General features: G+C 41.4%; 1 protein-coding gene across 5 annotated transcripts in view; it reads left to right on the top strand.

Annotated features, from left to right (window-relative positions):
* Positions 1–15,170, top strand: part of LOC148527283 (uncharacterized) — a 189,021-nt gene that overhangs the window by 114,222 nt on the left and 59,629 nt on the right. For all 5 annotated transcript variants that reach the window (XR_015878033.1, XR_015878030.1, XR_015878032.1 and 2 more), the window contains one exon: positions 12,858–12,897. Coding sequence is in view for 1 of the 5 variants with exons in the window: in XM_088469097.1 (XP_088325223.1) it covers positions 12,858–12,897 (40 nt within the window). In the remaining 4 variants the exon portion in view is untranslated. The remainder of the gene's footprint in view (positions 1–12,857; positions 12,898–15,170) is intronic.

Raw genomic sequence — 15,170 nt, 5'->3', positions numbered from 1 at the left:
TACAGATTGAATAAGGGTCTGTCTGTACTCACTCAGATCCTCTTATTCCATGTCGTGTGTGTGACCTTGCTGATCCACGGGTATCTGGACTTTCAGCAGCGGGATTTGTGCACGGTGACGGCCTTGTAACAGATCCCTCTCTGCATTAGTCTGGTGATTAGAGAAATTGATGGCAACTGCTAGCACGTGGGTACTGGGCCCATGACCTGTTAGCATTGTAGTATTGTGACAGCAGCTAGTAGTAGCAGAGTTGTATGGTGGCAGCAGATAGTAGTAGCAGAGTAATATGGTGGCAGCGTTGCGGAACGTGCTTACTGCAATAGTCCTCCAGGTACACATTTATGGGCCAAGGTACTGATGGCACTGTGGATAGTAGCCCTGGTATCCTACTATATATATCGGGTGCGGTGTAGAGTATTTGCAGATATGTTTGGGTGCTGAAATGGCTCTGGCTGTGGTGACAGTCTGTATCTGTCCTGTATTTGTGGACGCAATGGAGTAAAGATGCGCAGATACGGCATGTATGCGCAGTAATGCATGTGGCTCAGTGTAACTTGCAGGATGCTGGAGGGAGGCAGCGCAGGTGCGCATTCCTTCAAATGGTAACAACAAACAATGTTGCATTCACTATATGCAAAGTCAAAAATAAGACTAAAACGCAAAAACAAATTTATATGTTTTTATTGTATTCAAATCAAATGCACATTGTGATAGAAGCACTGGAGAAGTGTGGAATGGCTTCTATGTATGTCCTAGGTTCCTGTCATATGTGTTCTGAAACCCCCAGGAGAAGTCTATTTGGGAAAAACAGAATAGAAATGTCGGCTTTAGGGAAAAGCCAGAATGGGTCCTGGGGGTGTGGATGTGAGGAGAGGGAGGGCTCCATCCACAGGCCACTCCAGGTTTCAGAGACACTTGGTTGCTTTCCTTGTAAGTACTGTGCACGTGTTTTGTTGATGGTGAGGGCAACAGGCCCTACCATTATTATAGAGAGGGAATCTGCTGTGTAGCTAGTGCCCAGCCGGGCTAAGACTTATGTTTATGTTTTGTTTATGTTTATATTCATTTGGCACAATAAAGACTGGCGCCGACCAGTTTGTACGAGAACCCCAGACTTGTATCCTGTTTCTACGGCTGCTGTGTGTGTAAAGAGGGAGTTCATCTACCCCAGGAGAGGGACCCCTATCCTGACTGTGTCACAACATATATGCCTCCTTCGTCTTTATAAGATACAATGGAAATATGCAATGTTGTTGGTAGTATAACTGTATAGTGCAAATGGATAGCAGCACCAACATTTCTATAGTACAGTGGTTCCCAAACTTTCTTGAATCACGGCGCCGTTGAGTATCAGCGTATTTTTTGCGGCACCCTATAAAAAAAATCTTAAATTTAAGTAAATTGTGTTCCTCCTTAGGGTCAGTTATGTGGTGGTACAGTATACAGGGTTACACTTCTGTTTGTCAAATATCTTTTGATTGGCAGCCACCAGCATTGGCTTTGCCTGTCAACATTGACCATAATATGATTTGGTCCTGGAACTCCAACCTGTGGCACCCAGTTTGGGTACCACTGCTATAGTATAAGCCCTCAACTAATCAAAAGGATCCATCTATCAGCACCATGAGAGGTTTGCATTTTGTATCAGAGGTCAAGCATCCACAAGTGACCCACGCCAAATGTGACCCTATGTGGTATGGAATACATTTTGAAGGAACATGCCTCCTCCAACAACGTTTTGTCTCCCAATGTACAAGAGGTCGTGAGCGGAAAATGCACCCAGTCGGCATGGCTATGAATGTTAAAGAATGTTTGGTGCCCATGCTCTCATAAAAAAAACTAAGGGCTCCCATTTAACAACAATGCTTATTACCAGCAGCATATTTAATTAGTATCGTAGTGATACTAACGAATATGCCGTTGGTATTTAACATTACTTACCTCTCTGGCGAGGTCCAGTGACGTCCCCATCATCGGTGGCATCCTCTGTTCTGCGGCTGGCAGCCTATTGCTGCCAGAGACGGGCTGTTGTGTCATGCACATGTGCGACGGCTAGTCTGTGCGTGTGCATTACACTTTCATCTGACCGGGACTCTGCAATGCCTGGAAGCCGGACAAACTGTTTCTGGGTCCCTATTGCGAGGCGTAAGCGGTACAGTGACAAACGGCAACAAGCTAAGCTTGCCGCTGTTTATTAAATACTGAAAGGAGGACCCCTTTAGCAAGTACTAAAGGGGTTATGTCTTGTTGTTAAATTAGGCCATAATATGAGCAATTAGCTGGAACACCCTAAAGGTGCCAACACACTAGGCGATTTTTTACAAGATCTGCCCAATTCCGACGCATCGGAACGACAGATCGTGTAAAATATGTACTAATCCCGAGTGTCCACTCACGATCAAGATGCCGATGCGCGTACCCGCTGGTCGTACATCGCATCTTACACATCTGCTGCAGGCAAGATCTGAAAATCTCAGTCACGTTGCACTGGAATAGTTAGGATGCACGATAGATCGTGGGCCAATTTGAATAGCTTTTAATACCAAATCGTGTCCACGAGCTGCCGGGGGAGAAATCGGACACAATATCGGATCGTGACCAGATCGCTTAGTGTGTAGGCACCTTAATCTGCCCAACCGTTAGCATGCTGTGCAAACTTCAGTTCTGTTACAAATGCATTTATCATTTCCTACAAACCCAAGAAGTGGAGTTTTATTGGAGGGCACCCGGGTGCAGGGCAATCTTAACACCATTGTAGGCCCTGGGCAAAGCAATGCATTGGGGCCACTGCCCACCCATTCACGGGAATAAAAATGTTAGTGGACATTAAAATGAAACCTTTAGATTTATTGGTACGTTTCAACAAAATCAATGCTTAAACATAAAAAAACATGATGCAAAGTGAGGATTAAGGAACTCCACCTCCTCCTTCTCTTCTGTAGCTCACAGTGCAGTTCCTGCTATGTACGGCAGCCGTGATTAAAGTATGGGGGCCCCTGAGAGAGAGGGGTCCAGGGCAATGTGCCTTCTGTGCCCCCCTTAATCAGACTCTGTGGCTGTTTGCTGGGAGGTAAGTAAAGAATGCTGTCTGGTTGCTCTGATTCTGTGTAATTCACAATCAGAGCAGCTAGGGAGCATCTTTCTCTGCCTGCCTCGCTGCTAGCTGCCCTATGCATGGAGCAAGTGACCGCACACTCCATGTAGGAGCCCCTGGCCCAGCCTGCCTCTGCCCAAAGGCCCCTTGAATAGTGAGGCCCTGGGCTACTGCCCAGTGTGTCTATACGTTAAGATGGCCCTGCCCGGGTGCAATCTCCACCCCTCATGCCGGTGCAATGACGACTCTGTCAAAGTCTACTTTGCATGTGCATAGCTCTGGGAAAATGGCACCTACAAAATTTTTCCTGAGATATTCTGTACATGTGCTGTACAGTAAACACCGGGAGTATTATGCCACTGCCAGTTTCCCAGTGATTTCTTTAGTAGCAGACCCAAGGAAACTATGGCCCTCATTCAGAGGCGTACGCTCTGAGCAGAGCGCACGCTCTGAATGAGGGCCGCCCTCCATAAAAATGGAGCGTCCTCCTGGACGCTCGTATAGCTGTGGGTCACCACCCACAGCCTATACGAGCGTGCAGTTTGATGGCCGCGATGGTCGGTTGAGGTTTTCAACCGCAAGCCCCGGAGTGATTTTGGCTCTATCAGAGCCAAAATCACTCCCACTGACATCACTAGTGATGTCAGTGGGCCGGCTTCTGACGGGAGGCGTTCCCGTGGGAACGCCCCCGTCAGGGAGGCACGCCCACCAAAGGGGGCGTGCTGTCAATCAACATCGACAGCACGCCCCCTTTGATCAGACACAACGAGCGAAGGAAAGTCCTTCGCTCGTCGCGTCTGGCGCATGCGCACGACGGAGCTCCCGCCGTCGTGCGCATGTGCAGAGCACAACATCGACCCACTTGCGAGCGGACAGCCGCTTGCGAGTGGGTCTGAATCAGGCCCTATATTCTAAGGGCTTGCTCCAATTAGTAGCGAGTTCCTTGTAATGCGAGTTCGTGTGGCTGTATACCGCACTTACAGTACCACTGGACTCGCACATTTGCACATAGCGAGCAAAGAATTGAACGCCGTTACGTCAACTCGTCCACTTCGCTCTGAATTTGATTGAGCCCTATAGGTGCAGTGTGTGCGGTGTAACTCAGGCCCATGCCATCCAGGCACTTTGGTACAAATAATAGGTCACCTAGCGCCCTCATACCGATGTGTATTTAGTGAATGAGGCCCTCTCTTAACATTAATGGTGGCTTTCGGTGTACTCCACCATGTACATCAGGGGTCTTCAACCTTGGCCCTCCAGCTGCTGTGGAACTACACATCCCAGCATGCACTGCCATAGTTTTAGCATGCTGTTATATCAAAAAGGTGGCAGTGCATGCTGGGATGTGTAGTTCCACAGCATTTGGAGGGCCAAGGTTGAAGACCCCTGATGTACATGAATGACCTCCCCACATCTCCGTGTAAACACTATTCTCCCCCTTACGAGCAGCCGTGTGTGGTGGGCAGTGCCGGACAGTGCGAGGGCGAGCAGCGGTACTGTAATTGTGCCCGGCCCGTCGTGCAGGTCTGAGCTGGGCGTGTTCTGGGGGGGCGTGTCACAGGTTCGGTGGGTGGGCGTGTCCCCCCTGACAGCCGGAGTAGTTCCCGGCATGCCCCGGGGCACTAACGAATTTGAATGAGCAGCTCTGCGCTTTCGGCGCCATTTTCGAGTCATGACTGGAGGGACCGGAGTGATAGGGAGCGGAGTTGGGGCACAGGAAACCCGGAGCCCGGGCGTTGTGTGTCAGCGGACACCGGTGTGAGGATGGAGGGACGGGGGCGGCGGACGAAGGGGGCTGTCACTGAGGAGGAAGTGAGTGAGGGCGCAGCGGGTAATGTATGGCAGCTATATGTCACCTACAGAGCTGTGACCGGTGCCGTGCCCCTCCCCCACGCCGTGTCTCTCTGGGCTATGACAGCCCCCGGTACCACTCGCCGCCCTGCCCGGGTGCCCGCACCTGCCGGAAGAGAGGGGAAAAATCTGAAAAAATTCATAAAAAATCCCCCGAAGTCTCCCGAGTACCCCCCGGGGGTCGCCGTGTCCGGGGGGGTTGTGGTTTGAATCCTGCAGTTTGAGCGGGAGAGGGGGCGGGGGAGCTGGGCGGGCGCTGCTGTCATCTTCCCGAGGGGTTGTGAGAGGGCTGCTGTCACTGCAGTCACACCCGGATACCTGGCGCAGCCCTCTTCTCCCTCTGACACCCGGTGTACCCCGGGTCACCTGCTGGCACCTGCATGAGGGGCACGGGTGATCGCTGTTATCTGTACGGGACAGTGAGGGATAGGTATGTGCACCCCGAGACTCCCCGGGGGTAGCTAACCCTGCACACACCCCTCTGATCTGGCGGCTGCGCTGTCACTTCTCGGTGCTTGCAAAGGAAAGTGTTACCGACACAGGCTCGGGGCTATGAGCAGGTACGGTGTGTGTAATGTATATAGGGCAGGTACGATGTGTGTAATATATATAAGCCCGTTTTTTCATTCTTGGCTCGTATGTGTGTGTTATAGTCGTTAATCTCCTATCTCCCGTAGTTGCCAGCCAATTAAGTGGCAATTAGCTGCAGATAAAGTAGCCATAAATGCGTAATAACACCAAAATCTATTTACGCTTTGCTTATAATTAAGATAAATCGGATTTGATACAACTAAGATAAGGTAGATTACAAGTTATACTAGTCAAAAACAATACTTATTATGTATATACATTTTCACGTGTGTGTGTATGTATATAATATATATATATATATATATATATATATATATATATATATATATATATATAATGTGTGTGTGTGTGTATATAATCAAACGAGGGGTGCACTCACCAGGAAATGTACAGAAAAACTTCCAGCACATAGCAATGTAAAATTCAGCCGATGTATTGGTTCTCATGTACTGTAGGGCTTTTTTTTTTGCATGGGGCCTGAAACGTCGGTTGAAATTTCCATTGCTATGTGCTGAATAAAACGTCTGGAAACTTTCTGAAGTCTGGTGAGTGCACCCCTAGTTTGTTCTATTCTATTGTGGATAGTGGACAGATGTCTCTATCTTTAGTGTGTGGCACCCCAGTCGATGTACTATTTTTGAAGTGTGGGAGGGGGATCCCCTTTATCTAATTTGTTCCTGCTTGTTCATATCCATCCTCATTGCTGTACAGATATGTTAGTAGGATTTCTGTGTGTTGTCCCCATGTATAATGTTCTGTTCCTACTCACTGCAGATTACATACAGTAGTGTGTGACTTGCATGTGAGTGTGTATTTGTTCCAGGTGTGTACATGTATAGTGAGAGGTATGCTGTGAAATGTGTGGATGTTAACATGTTTGCCAAGGATTCATCATTTCAGAACCAAAAATTATAGGAACCAGCCTAAGTTGCAGCGATCTCGCCTTTGCTTTTCCTCACAGTATTTATTATTGTGGGCAGTTCACCACTGTATGAAACAAGTGTTTAATAGTGCTGTTAGTGTTCACTCTAGGTGCAGGGTGCGGATCAGTTAGGAGGGCATATTTTAATTTTGAAGGGCAAAATTTTATGATGCATTGCTACAATAGCGATACATCACATCTAAAAATGTTACCATCAAAATATGCCCTCACTAAACAGCACTTTGCACCTAGGGGGGTATTTATCAAAGATGGGAGAGATAGAATTGTGAGAAAGTACTAACCAATCAACTTCCAATTTACGTTTTGCAGCTCCTCACTACCATTAAAAAAATGATAGGAGCTGATTGGTTGGTAATTTATCTTTCACAATTTTATCTCTCCCAGCTTTGATAAATACCCTTAGGGTGAACTCTGGTAATATCACAAACCTGTATACATGCTTTAACACTAGTGTTTAATGTCTGATTTGTGTATATGCTATATACATGTAGTAATAGTGTACAATAAACATGTGTATAGCTGCATTTCAAATGTACATTTTAATTTCTGTGTGTATATAAATTATAATAATAATATATATTTTATAAATAATGTTGGTGTGCAATATTATAAATGGGTGCTAATAGGCTTGCTAGAACACCCTTCTTGATGTACACTATTTTCTATATAATGTGTCACTGCAAAAATCTGAATACAAGAACTATTGATGTGTACCACTTTTGGTCTATAATGCATGCCCCTTGGTGTTTATATGCACACACACCCTTGGTGTGCGATATTGGTCTATGTACAGTGTATGCCTCTTTGCCTGAGATTTATTTGCATGGCCTTATATCTTTTTCTTTAACTTCTGTATATTCCATATATTGTAACAAATGTTACGGTGCATAGTGTATTGTTGGTGTATAATATCCAAATTATTGTGCAATTGCAGTTTTCCTACACGTATGCTCTACTGGTGTATATTTTGCCTGTGTCCTAGTTCTCTGTTCTGAGAAATAGTATTAGGTGTATGTTTGTACGGTATATATAATTATGATGCTAAGTATTTTCACACTTCTATGAAACGCAGTTATGTCAATCTCTATTTATACATCATTGCTGTACAGTGTAACACATGCTCCTCTTGTATAGAGTATACAGCACACTGCATGTAACATTGGTCAGAGATGTACTTATACTGTCCGTGGATGCTCTTTAGCACAGGGGACCGGTGTCACGGTTGGGAGCTGGAGGCCAGGTCCGAAGTTAGCTGTGGACCGGACACTGGGGTCGTGGGAAGCAAGGGGGTCGGTATACTTAGTGTAAACTCTTACATCCCCGTTGTGTAATAAGGACACATCCACTACAGGCAGCCGCTATAGTATATACGTATTAGATAGGGATCCGTAAGGAGAGGAAAGCAGCGTCACACATCCCCGCTTAGCTACAAGCCTGTCTGGCCTGAGCCCTGACCTAGTGCCTCGTACACAGCACAGCTCAGTTTACCCGTTCTATGTATACAGTGTGACGGCACAGCCTACCATCCATGCACGCTGCCAGCCGTACAGCATAGTCCACTGCTTGCTGCACCGCGTTGTACATGTGAAGTGGGTCTGGTGAGCCGTCTGTAACATGCACACAGACCGAACGAACCCCATATGCTTCAAGATAGTGTAATGGTCTGCAGTAATCTGAGGCCTTCCATATAAGATGCACTGCAGGTGATGTGACTTATTCCTTGTACCGAAGTTTACACATCTTGCAATGCTAGTCCTTTGATGTTGGGATTTTTGCTCATTCAAAGTTCTCAGTAGATTTTCTGCAAGGCTGTAGTTATCCTGGGTGTGGTTAGACCGTATACTGCGATGTACTTGCTATGTAGCACAGTGCATAGCCGAATTTATATACGTCTTTACTTCAAGTTACTTTGAATAGCCAACCTATTGCTGTAAGGATGGTGAGCTCAGAAAAATGGGAATATAATTTCTTAACTACGTCAGAATTGTTTTCCAGCAGGGATTAAGAATGGGGGGGGGTTTTTTTGTTTTTTTTTTTAAAGCTAAAACAAAATGTATTAGCTTGCTTTGCTGCATGTTTTTTTTTTGTTTTTTTTTTGGAAAATGTTACTATTTATTTTGATTTATGTAACCTATTTATATAAACAAGCTTTGAAATTAGTCAACACTTTTGTGCTATGAGTAATCACTTGACTATTTATTTTGCAAGTTACTGAAAATAATTCTGAAACATTTTTTTTTTCTGTTCCCCCAAATTATTAACTATTTAAAAATGTTACATTTTGAACTGTGATGATTTTGGTATATCATACTTTTGTTGGCAGTAAGATAATCAAATAACAATGTGATATTGTGAATAACTTACATTTTATTAAATGTGTAAAAACTCTACGCCTTGTATTTCTGAACATGCTACTAGGAAATTATTTATACCGTTTGACATACTGTATGTGTGTATATAATACTATATCAATATCCAGAAGAATGGGCACTCACCATTAAGGTATAGAAAACAGCACTTCTTTATATACTCACGTATAAAAGCATATGTTATATGTGAGCATATAAAGAACTGCTGATTTCCATACCTTTTTGGTGAGTGCCCATCCTTCTGGATCTTGTTATATTTAGACTGTTCTAAGTCTTTAGTGGAGCGCTGCCTATTACACTATTGGACCCTGATCATATACACACAAAACACCCCCCCCTCTAGATGTATCCATACACAAATAACATGTATTTCTCTAATAAATATATATTATATTTTGCACTTGTGCTATAGAAGTAAATTGTAATATACAAGCATATATATAATATATTGTGCGTGTGGATATTGTTTATATTTGTGAATGTATATCAAGTTTATCTTCCCTCAACCCAAACCCCCCCCCCCCCCCCATTAAAAAGCTTCACTAACAGATCAAGGTGGGTATTTATCAAAGCTGGGCGAGAGATAAAGTACTAACCAATCAGCTTCCTGTTTACATTTTGCAGGCTGTGTTTAAATAATGATATTTAGGAGCTGATTGGTCATTTCTTTTTTACATTTTTATCTCTCACAAATTTGATAAATACCCCCCTTAGGGTGAACACTAGTGATATTATCACAAACCTGTACACATGCTTAAAGTAAACACTAGTGTTTATTTAACGTATGATTCATTGGTATGGTGGGGGGTGCTAATACATAGGCCCCCTAAGTCTGTACGTTTATATAATATATCACAAGTGTGAAGCATAAATTCAGTGCTATTCAGTGATAATGTTGCGCAAGATCCATTATATAGGGGGGTGTTTATCAAAGCTCCAAGAGACTAAATTGTAAAAAGTAAATTACCAGCCACTCAGCTCCTAATTATAATTTTTTAGCACAGCCTGCAAAATGTAAATTAAAAGCTGATTGGTTAGTACTTTCTCTCAATTTTTATCTTTGTCCCAGCTTTGATAATTCCCCCCCCCCCCCCATAGAGCTCGATTCAAATGAGCGCAAATTAAATGGTGCCGGGAAGGAGCTCCCAGAGCTGCTATTCAATTCAGTGCATTGTTGGGTCGGAGAATGCCTGTTTTCCCACCCCTCGAGCTTTAAACAGGGTGTTTAGTCGCGAGAACGGGCATTCTCCGACTACACTGCCAGGCGGGATGTGGTTTGTGTCGCGCTAAGGGCAGAAAGCAGCATTGCGCCTCTACTTTTGTCGGATTTCTGCTTGCAACCCTGTAGGGGTGTGAGAAGAAATCCTTAGCGCGCTGAATAGCTCCGGGAGCTCCCTCCTGACGCTATTTAATTTGTGTTCAATTGAATAGAGCCCATAGTATTGTAGTATATAGTAATATATAACTCATCCTCTCTAGCAGAGATGGGAAGGAGCAGCACTATCCTTTTGAAAGTAGTTATTTTAATGTGAGAAATTTTACAACAGACAGGTGCTCAAAGTCCATTTCAGTATGTAGAGATTTTCATATATATGTCTAAGGGTGAATTAAGCATGTTTTTGTTATGTGATTTTAGAATAAGTTTTATAGCAGCATATATTTTGGTCTTGTATGTTAATATAGTGGAGATAAGGGTTAACTACATTGGCTTAGAAATGGAAAAGGGGTTAATGTTTGCCGGAAATTCTAATGTTCGAGCCTCTGACTGTGTTCTCAATGCAACTGACCTTGTGAAAAGATTTAACTGCGGTTGCAACTGAGATTTGGGCCTGTATAACAGAGTGCCTATTTGCATCTAATTTTGTTAATTTTGCCCACTTTTTTTTTTTTTTCTGTAACAGAGGTCAGTGCGGTTAATATTGGTTACATGTTAGTCACTCAGCTTATGTGTTGTTTTTTCCATTCGCAATATCTTGGTTTATTTTGCTGTCCCCTTTTATTAATCGGCATTTGTAGCTTACTAAATTGTTACAAATGGTTTCAATACCAAGGCAAGTACTGTATGATGTGTGTACAAATCAGTAGTGCTACTCAATGCAGGTTTTTATTTTTGAAACTTTCCTCCTCCTTTGCCAATCATTTTCTTTCATCTTCACCTGTTATCTTTTTAAATATTATTTTTGTCAGAAATTCACTAGTCATAGCCTGTTCTCTAGGACCACTGGAATAGTGTATATGGATATTTAAGTATTCTTGTTAATACAATGTTGTTGAATTGCCAAATGACTGTAATCTGTGGGTGGAATTCAATTCCGCATAACTTTGTTAAACTCTTGGAATAAGTACCCAGAGCTATTCAATTACCTGCCCGGCACTTTAGTCAGGGGATGCAGTTTACCGCAGCCAATGGCTGGCGCTTAGTCACGGTAAACTGTATTTTCTAAATAAAGGGTATCCAATTAGCCGTGTTAACTAGATTTGTGAGTTAACACGGCCCGGCGAGAGTTTTTGGTATTCAATTAGCTGTGCAAATTTAGCCTGCGGTAATTTTTAATATGATTTAACGCTGCTGCTGCTTCTTTTTTTTTCTTGGGAGCCCCAGAGCAGATGCCAAGTTGGTGAAAATCCTTATCTTAAGGTAAAATGCCAGGACTTGGTTCGGAACCCCCTGGGACACCCTCCTAATGATTAGGCAATTAAAACTTTTTAATTGGCTTAATTTGGCTAATAATTACATGTACATTTTAGGATTATATTCTGCAGAATGATGGGTAAAAATTAAACGGGTATGAGGGTGTTGTATGGCTGGGACAGGTGTTTTTCACATTGCATTTGAGCGTAACAGGTGTCTTTTTTTTGAAAGTGGCTTAAAATGACTCAAACTACTTAGTCATTTTTATGCCCCTTAATTAGAGCATTTATTTGCTAAAAAAAAAAAAAAAAAAAAAACTTGTTTTCTGTCATTTTTTTTCAGTGTTTAGAAATGGAAAAATATTTCATTGGAAACCCAAATTTGCTTTTGTCCAGTAATAGAGATCTATAATATTATCCAGTATTTATATGCAGTTTTGTAGGGCACAGGCCGATTTCTTTTTTCTTTTTCCAATCTTTAACATACATAACATGGCTATTTACAGCAAAATTTACAGTGCAAGGTTTTTTTTGTTTGTTTGTTTTTTTTTTTTACAACTGGATGGCTCGTGAAACAGGAGCACGCAAAGCGACGTTAATTGGAATTTGGGTGAGAAGCATTCATTTCAGCTGCACAAATCTTACAGCTAATTGGGTATGCCCCTAAGTGCCGGACGTGATGCGGTTACACGTGATGTTTCCCCAAGGCATTAGTTAGCGCAGAGTTTTGCTTGCTCGTATTGCTTACTTTAGAATTTTATTTTTGTGATGTACACTATGTACTTAAGAGATCTATATTTCTTTCCTTATTAACTACAAATACATGTTTTAAAATGGTGGAGGGTGTGTGCAGAAAACTGCTAGTTGCGGAATTACTGCGCTGGCAATTGAATAGCTCTAGGCACTCATCCCGGGAGTTTAACAAACTGGAGCTGAATTGAATCCCCACCCTGTATTGTTTAGAGGGAAACTTTTTTTTTTTTTTGAATGGGAACACCTGCAGTGCTAGATTATGATTTGAAAGTCCAGTGGTCTACACACAAAAGAAGAGGTCAGTCTGATGACCTATAAGCATGTTTGAGGATCAACCCTGGATCCTGGACTCAGAAATCTGTTGAGTGTCATCATGCTATGTTACATGGCACTTTTATTGCAGGTTTTGACCCTTTCTATATATAATGCAGGTTTGAGATGGGGGTTGGCTTACGGATGTGGCTAAAAAGGCTTTAGCAGTGCAAAAAAGTAATGTAGCAATTTAAATAGCTGTAATCATTGGAGAATGTATCCCTGTTTTTTATTGCATGTATGTTCAGTACGTATACAATGAAGTCAAATCTGTAACCTTTTTAATTTATTAAATCACTTTTTATCTTTATAGACCTTGACATAAAGATACTTCAGTGGCAGTTACTTAACTGGTAAGTTCGCGCACCGTCTATTATTGGAGATCTTTCCTATTTTGTGTGTGTGTTTTAAATAGAAAGAAAATGTGTCTGAAAGTTTGAAAGTGAAAATTCTAAATATCGATTAGATACTAAAGAAAGTGTACATTTTAATCTCAAAATATTTCAAGTAACCCATGACATTTATAAGAATGTGGGACTGAACACAAGGTGTGTGTGTGTGTGTAGATATAGAGTATGTATGTGTGCCCTGATGACTGGTTGAAATAATGTTGATTTGATGGAACTTGTTTGAAATCTCTATTAACCCGTGGAGTGCCGCTTTCTCGATCTTGCTATTTATTTTAACTCATGACTGGCACCTCAGTATTTTCATTATATGAATGGGAGTGCCGACTCTAGACTGAAAAAAAGTGTGTGTGTGTATATATATATATATATATATATATATATATATATATATATATGATACACAGTTCTGAGTGCCACCTACTTATTTCTTAAGCTGCATACACACACAACGATTTTGTTACCAACGATTTTCTGTCAGATTTTTTTTTTTTAAAGTGTAATGTTTGCTTTTTTTATTTTTATTTTTTTGAACTACAAACTGTTATTGCATATTCCCTTAATGAAAATCATTGAGTTGACAAGTCTGAACTGTGAACGCGCATGAACGATAATCGTTCATCATTTGACTCAGAAAGTGAACGATTTTTTAGAACGATAATCGTTCAAAAAATTGTTGTGTGTATGCAGTTTTAGTGTCTATTGTACTTTGGGAGGGCACCAGGAATTATTAGTTGTGGATGAGTGCCGGGCATCTTGTTTCTTTGTATATATAATCTTGCACACAGTGCAGGGCTTTCAATACTAACAGTCAACCATAATCTTTTAAAATATTAATTTCAGAAGAGAGAGGATTTCGTTTGTCACCAACATTGTTCAGCAGTCAGATAATGACTTTGTAAATAAGTCATTTCATCCAACCTCTGTGTTGTGTGGTTTAAAATGTTAATTTTGTGATGCACACTATGTACTTAATATAGAAAATATAGGTATACATATCGGTTTAGTCTCCCATATCCAAAATGCTTGGATATCTGAATATTCCGTATTTTGGAATATATGCATCTCATAATGAAATATCTTGGAATTGGGTCAAAAGTTAATAAAATATACTTTGATAACTTGGCCACTAGTCCATTGTTTCAGACGGTGGTTGATATGATTTTTCTGCACAAAATAAATTGTCCCATAACGTATTTAAAGATCTTGGGCGCCCCTGCTAAAGGATTGACTAACTGATTTAGTTTGCAGAGATCCTTTTACTGGCTTTGGCGGCCATGCCCCCCAACCCCACTTTTATCTGACTCCTCTGGCAAGTGCCATTCTGGGCAACCAGTAGTCATGGCCCTGCTTATATCCATCCTTAAGTAAATAGGCTAGAAAAATAGTGAACATTAACCCTGGCTGTAGAAATATAGTACTTTTCATCAAACACGTTTTGATAAAATATCTTTATATTTTTTTTATATATATATATATATATATATATATATATATATATATTATAAAGATATATATATATGAACTCTATATATTTTAATGAACTTTAAGAGGGGAATTTCATTAGCCGCCATAATGCAATAATTTATTGCACACTAAGTTTTCGCACGTTTATGTGCTAATTTCGCTTATCGGAACTTTGCTGTTTCACGTTTTTCACTCAATCAAATTCCAAAAGTCACGATATAGCGTTTGTGTGAAAATTCTTCCTGGTTTTACCCAGAAGTATAGGTGAAAATTGGGAATTTTGCCTGTATCCCATAAAACAGCAACTGATATAGAAAAACAATATAGAAGTGTATTACTAAGTATTTGGGGTTCTTAACTTGTCAAATGGTTTATGCATATTTCTAAAACTGTCAAATTATGATAGCAAGCAAGTGGTTTTTTTTTTTGTTTAGTTTTTGCAAAATAAATGTGTTATAAATTGGGGGTTCATAAAAGTATTTGTCTTAAGGCACTCATACATCAGAGATTGATTGCAGCAATAGTGCAATTTGCAATAGATTGAAAAAAGGAAAGATTTTTATACACTATATAAGAAACTGTTAATAAATAAATACACAATCTATTGCAAATTGCACTATTGCTGCAATCAATCTCTGATGTATGGGGGCCTTTACTTGGAGTCCTATTTTGACGCTTTTTTTTTTGTCTTTTAACACCCACCTGTAATTTAACAAAAACAGCTTTCCCATTCATATAGCACCCCCCATATA

The sequence above is a fragment of the Taudactylus pleione genome, unplaced genomic scaffold (assembly GCF_031769625.1).
Source record: "Taudactylus pleione unplaced genomic scaffold, aTauple2 ptg000089l, whole genome shotgun sequence".
NCBI classification, from domain to species: Eukaryota; Metazoa; Chordata; class Amphibia; order Anura; family Myobatrachidae; genus Taudactylus; species Taudactylus pleione.
Note: the sequence above shows the minus strand (reverse complement) of the source record. Positions and strands in the feature narration are given on the sequence as shown.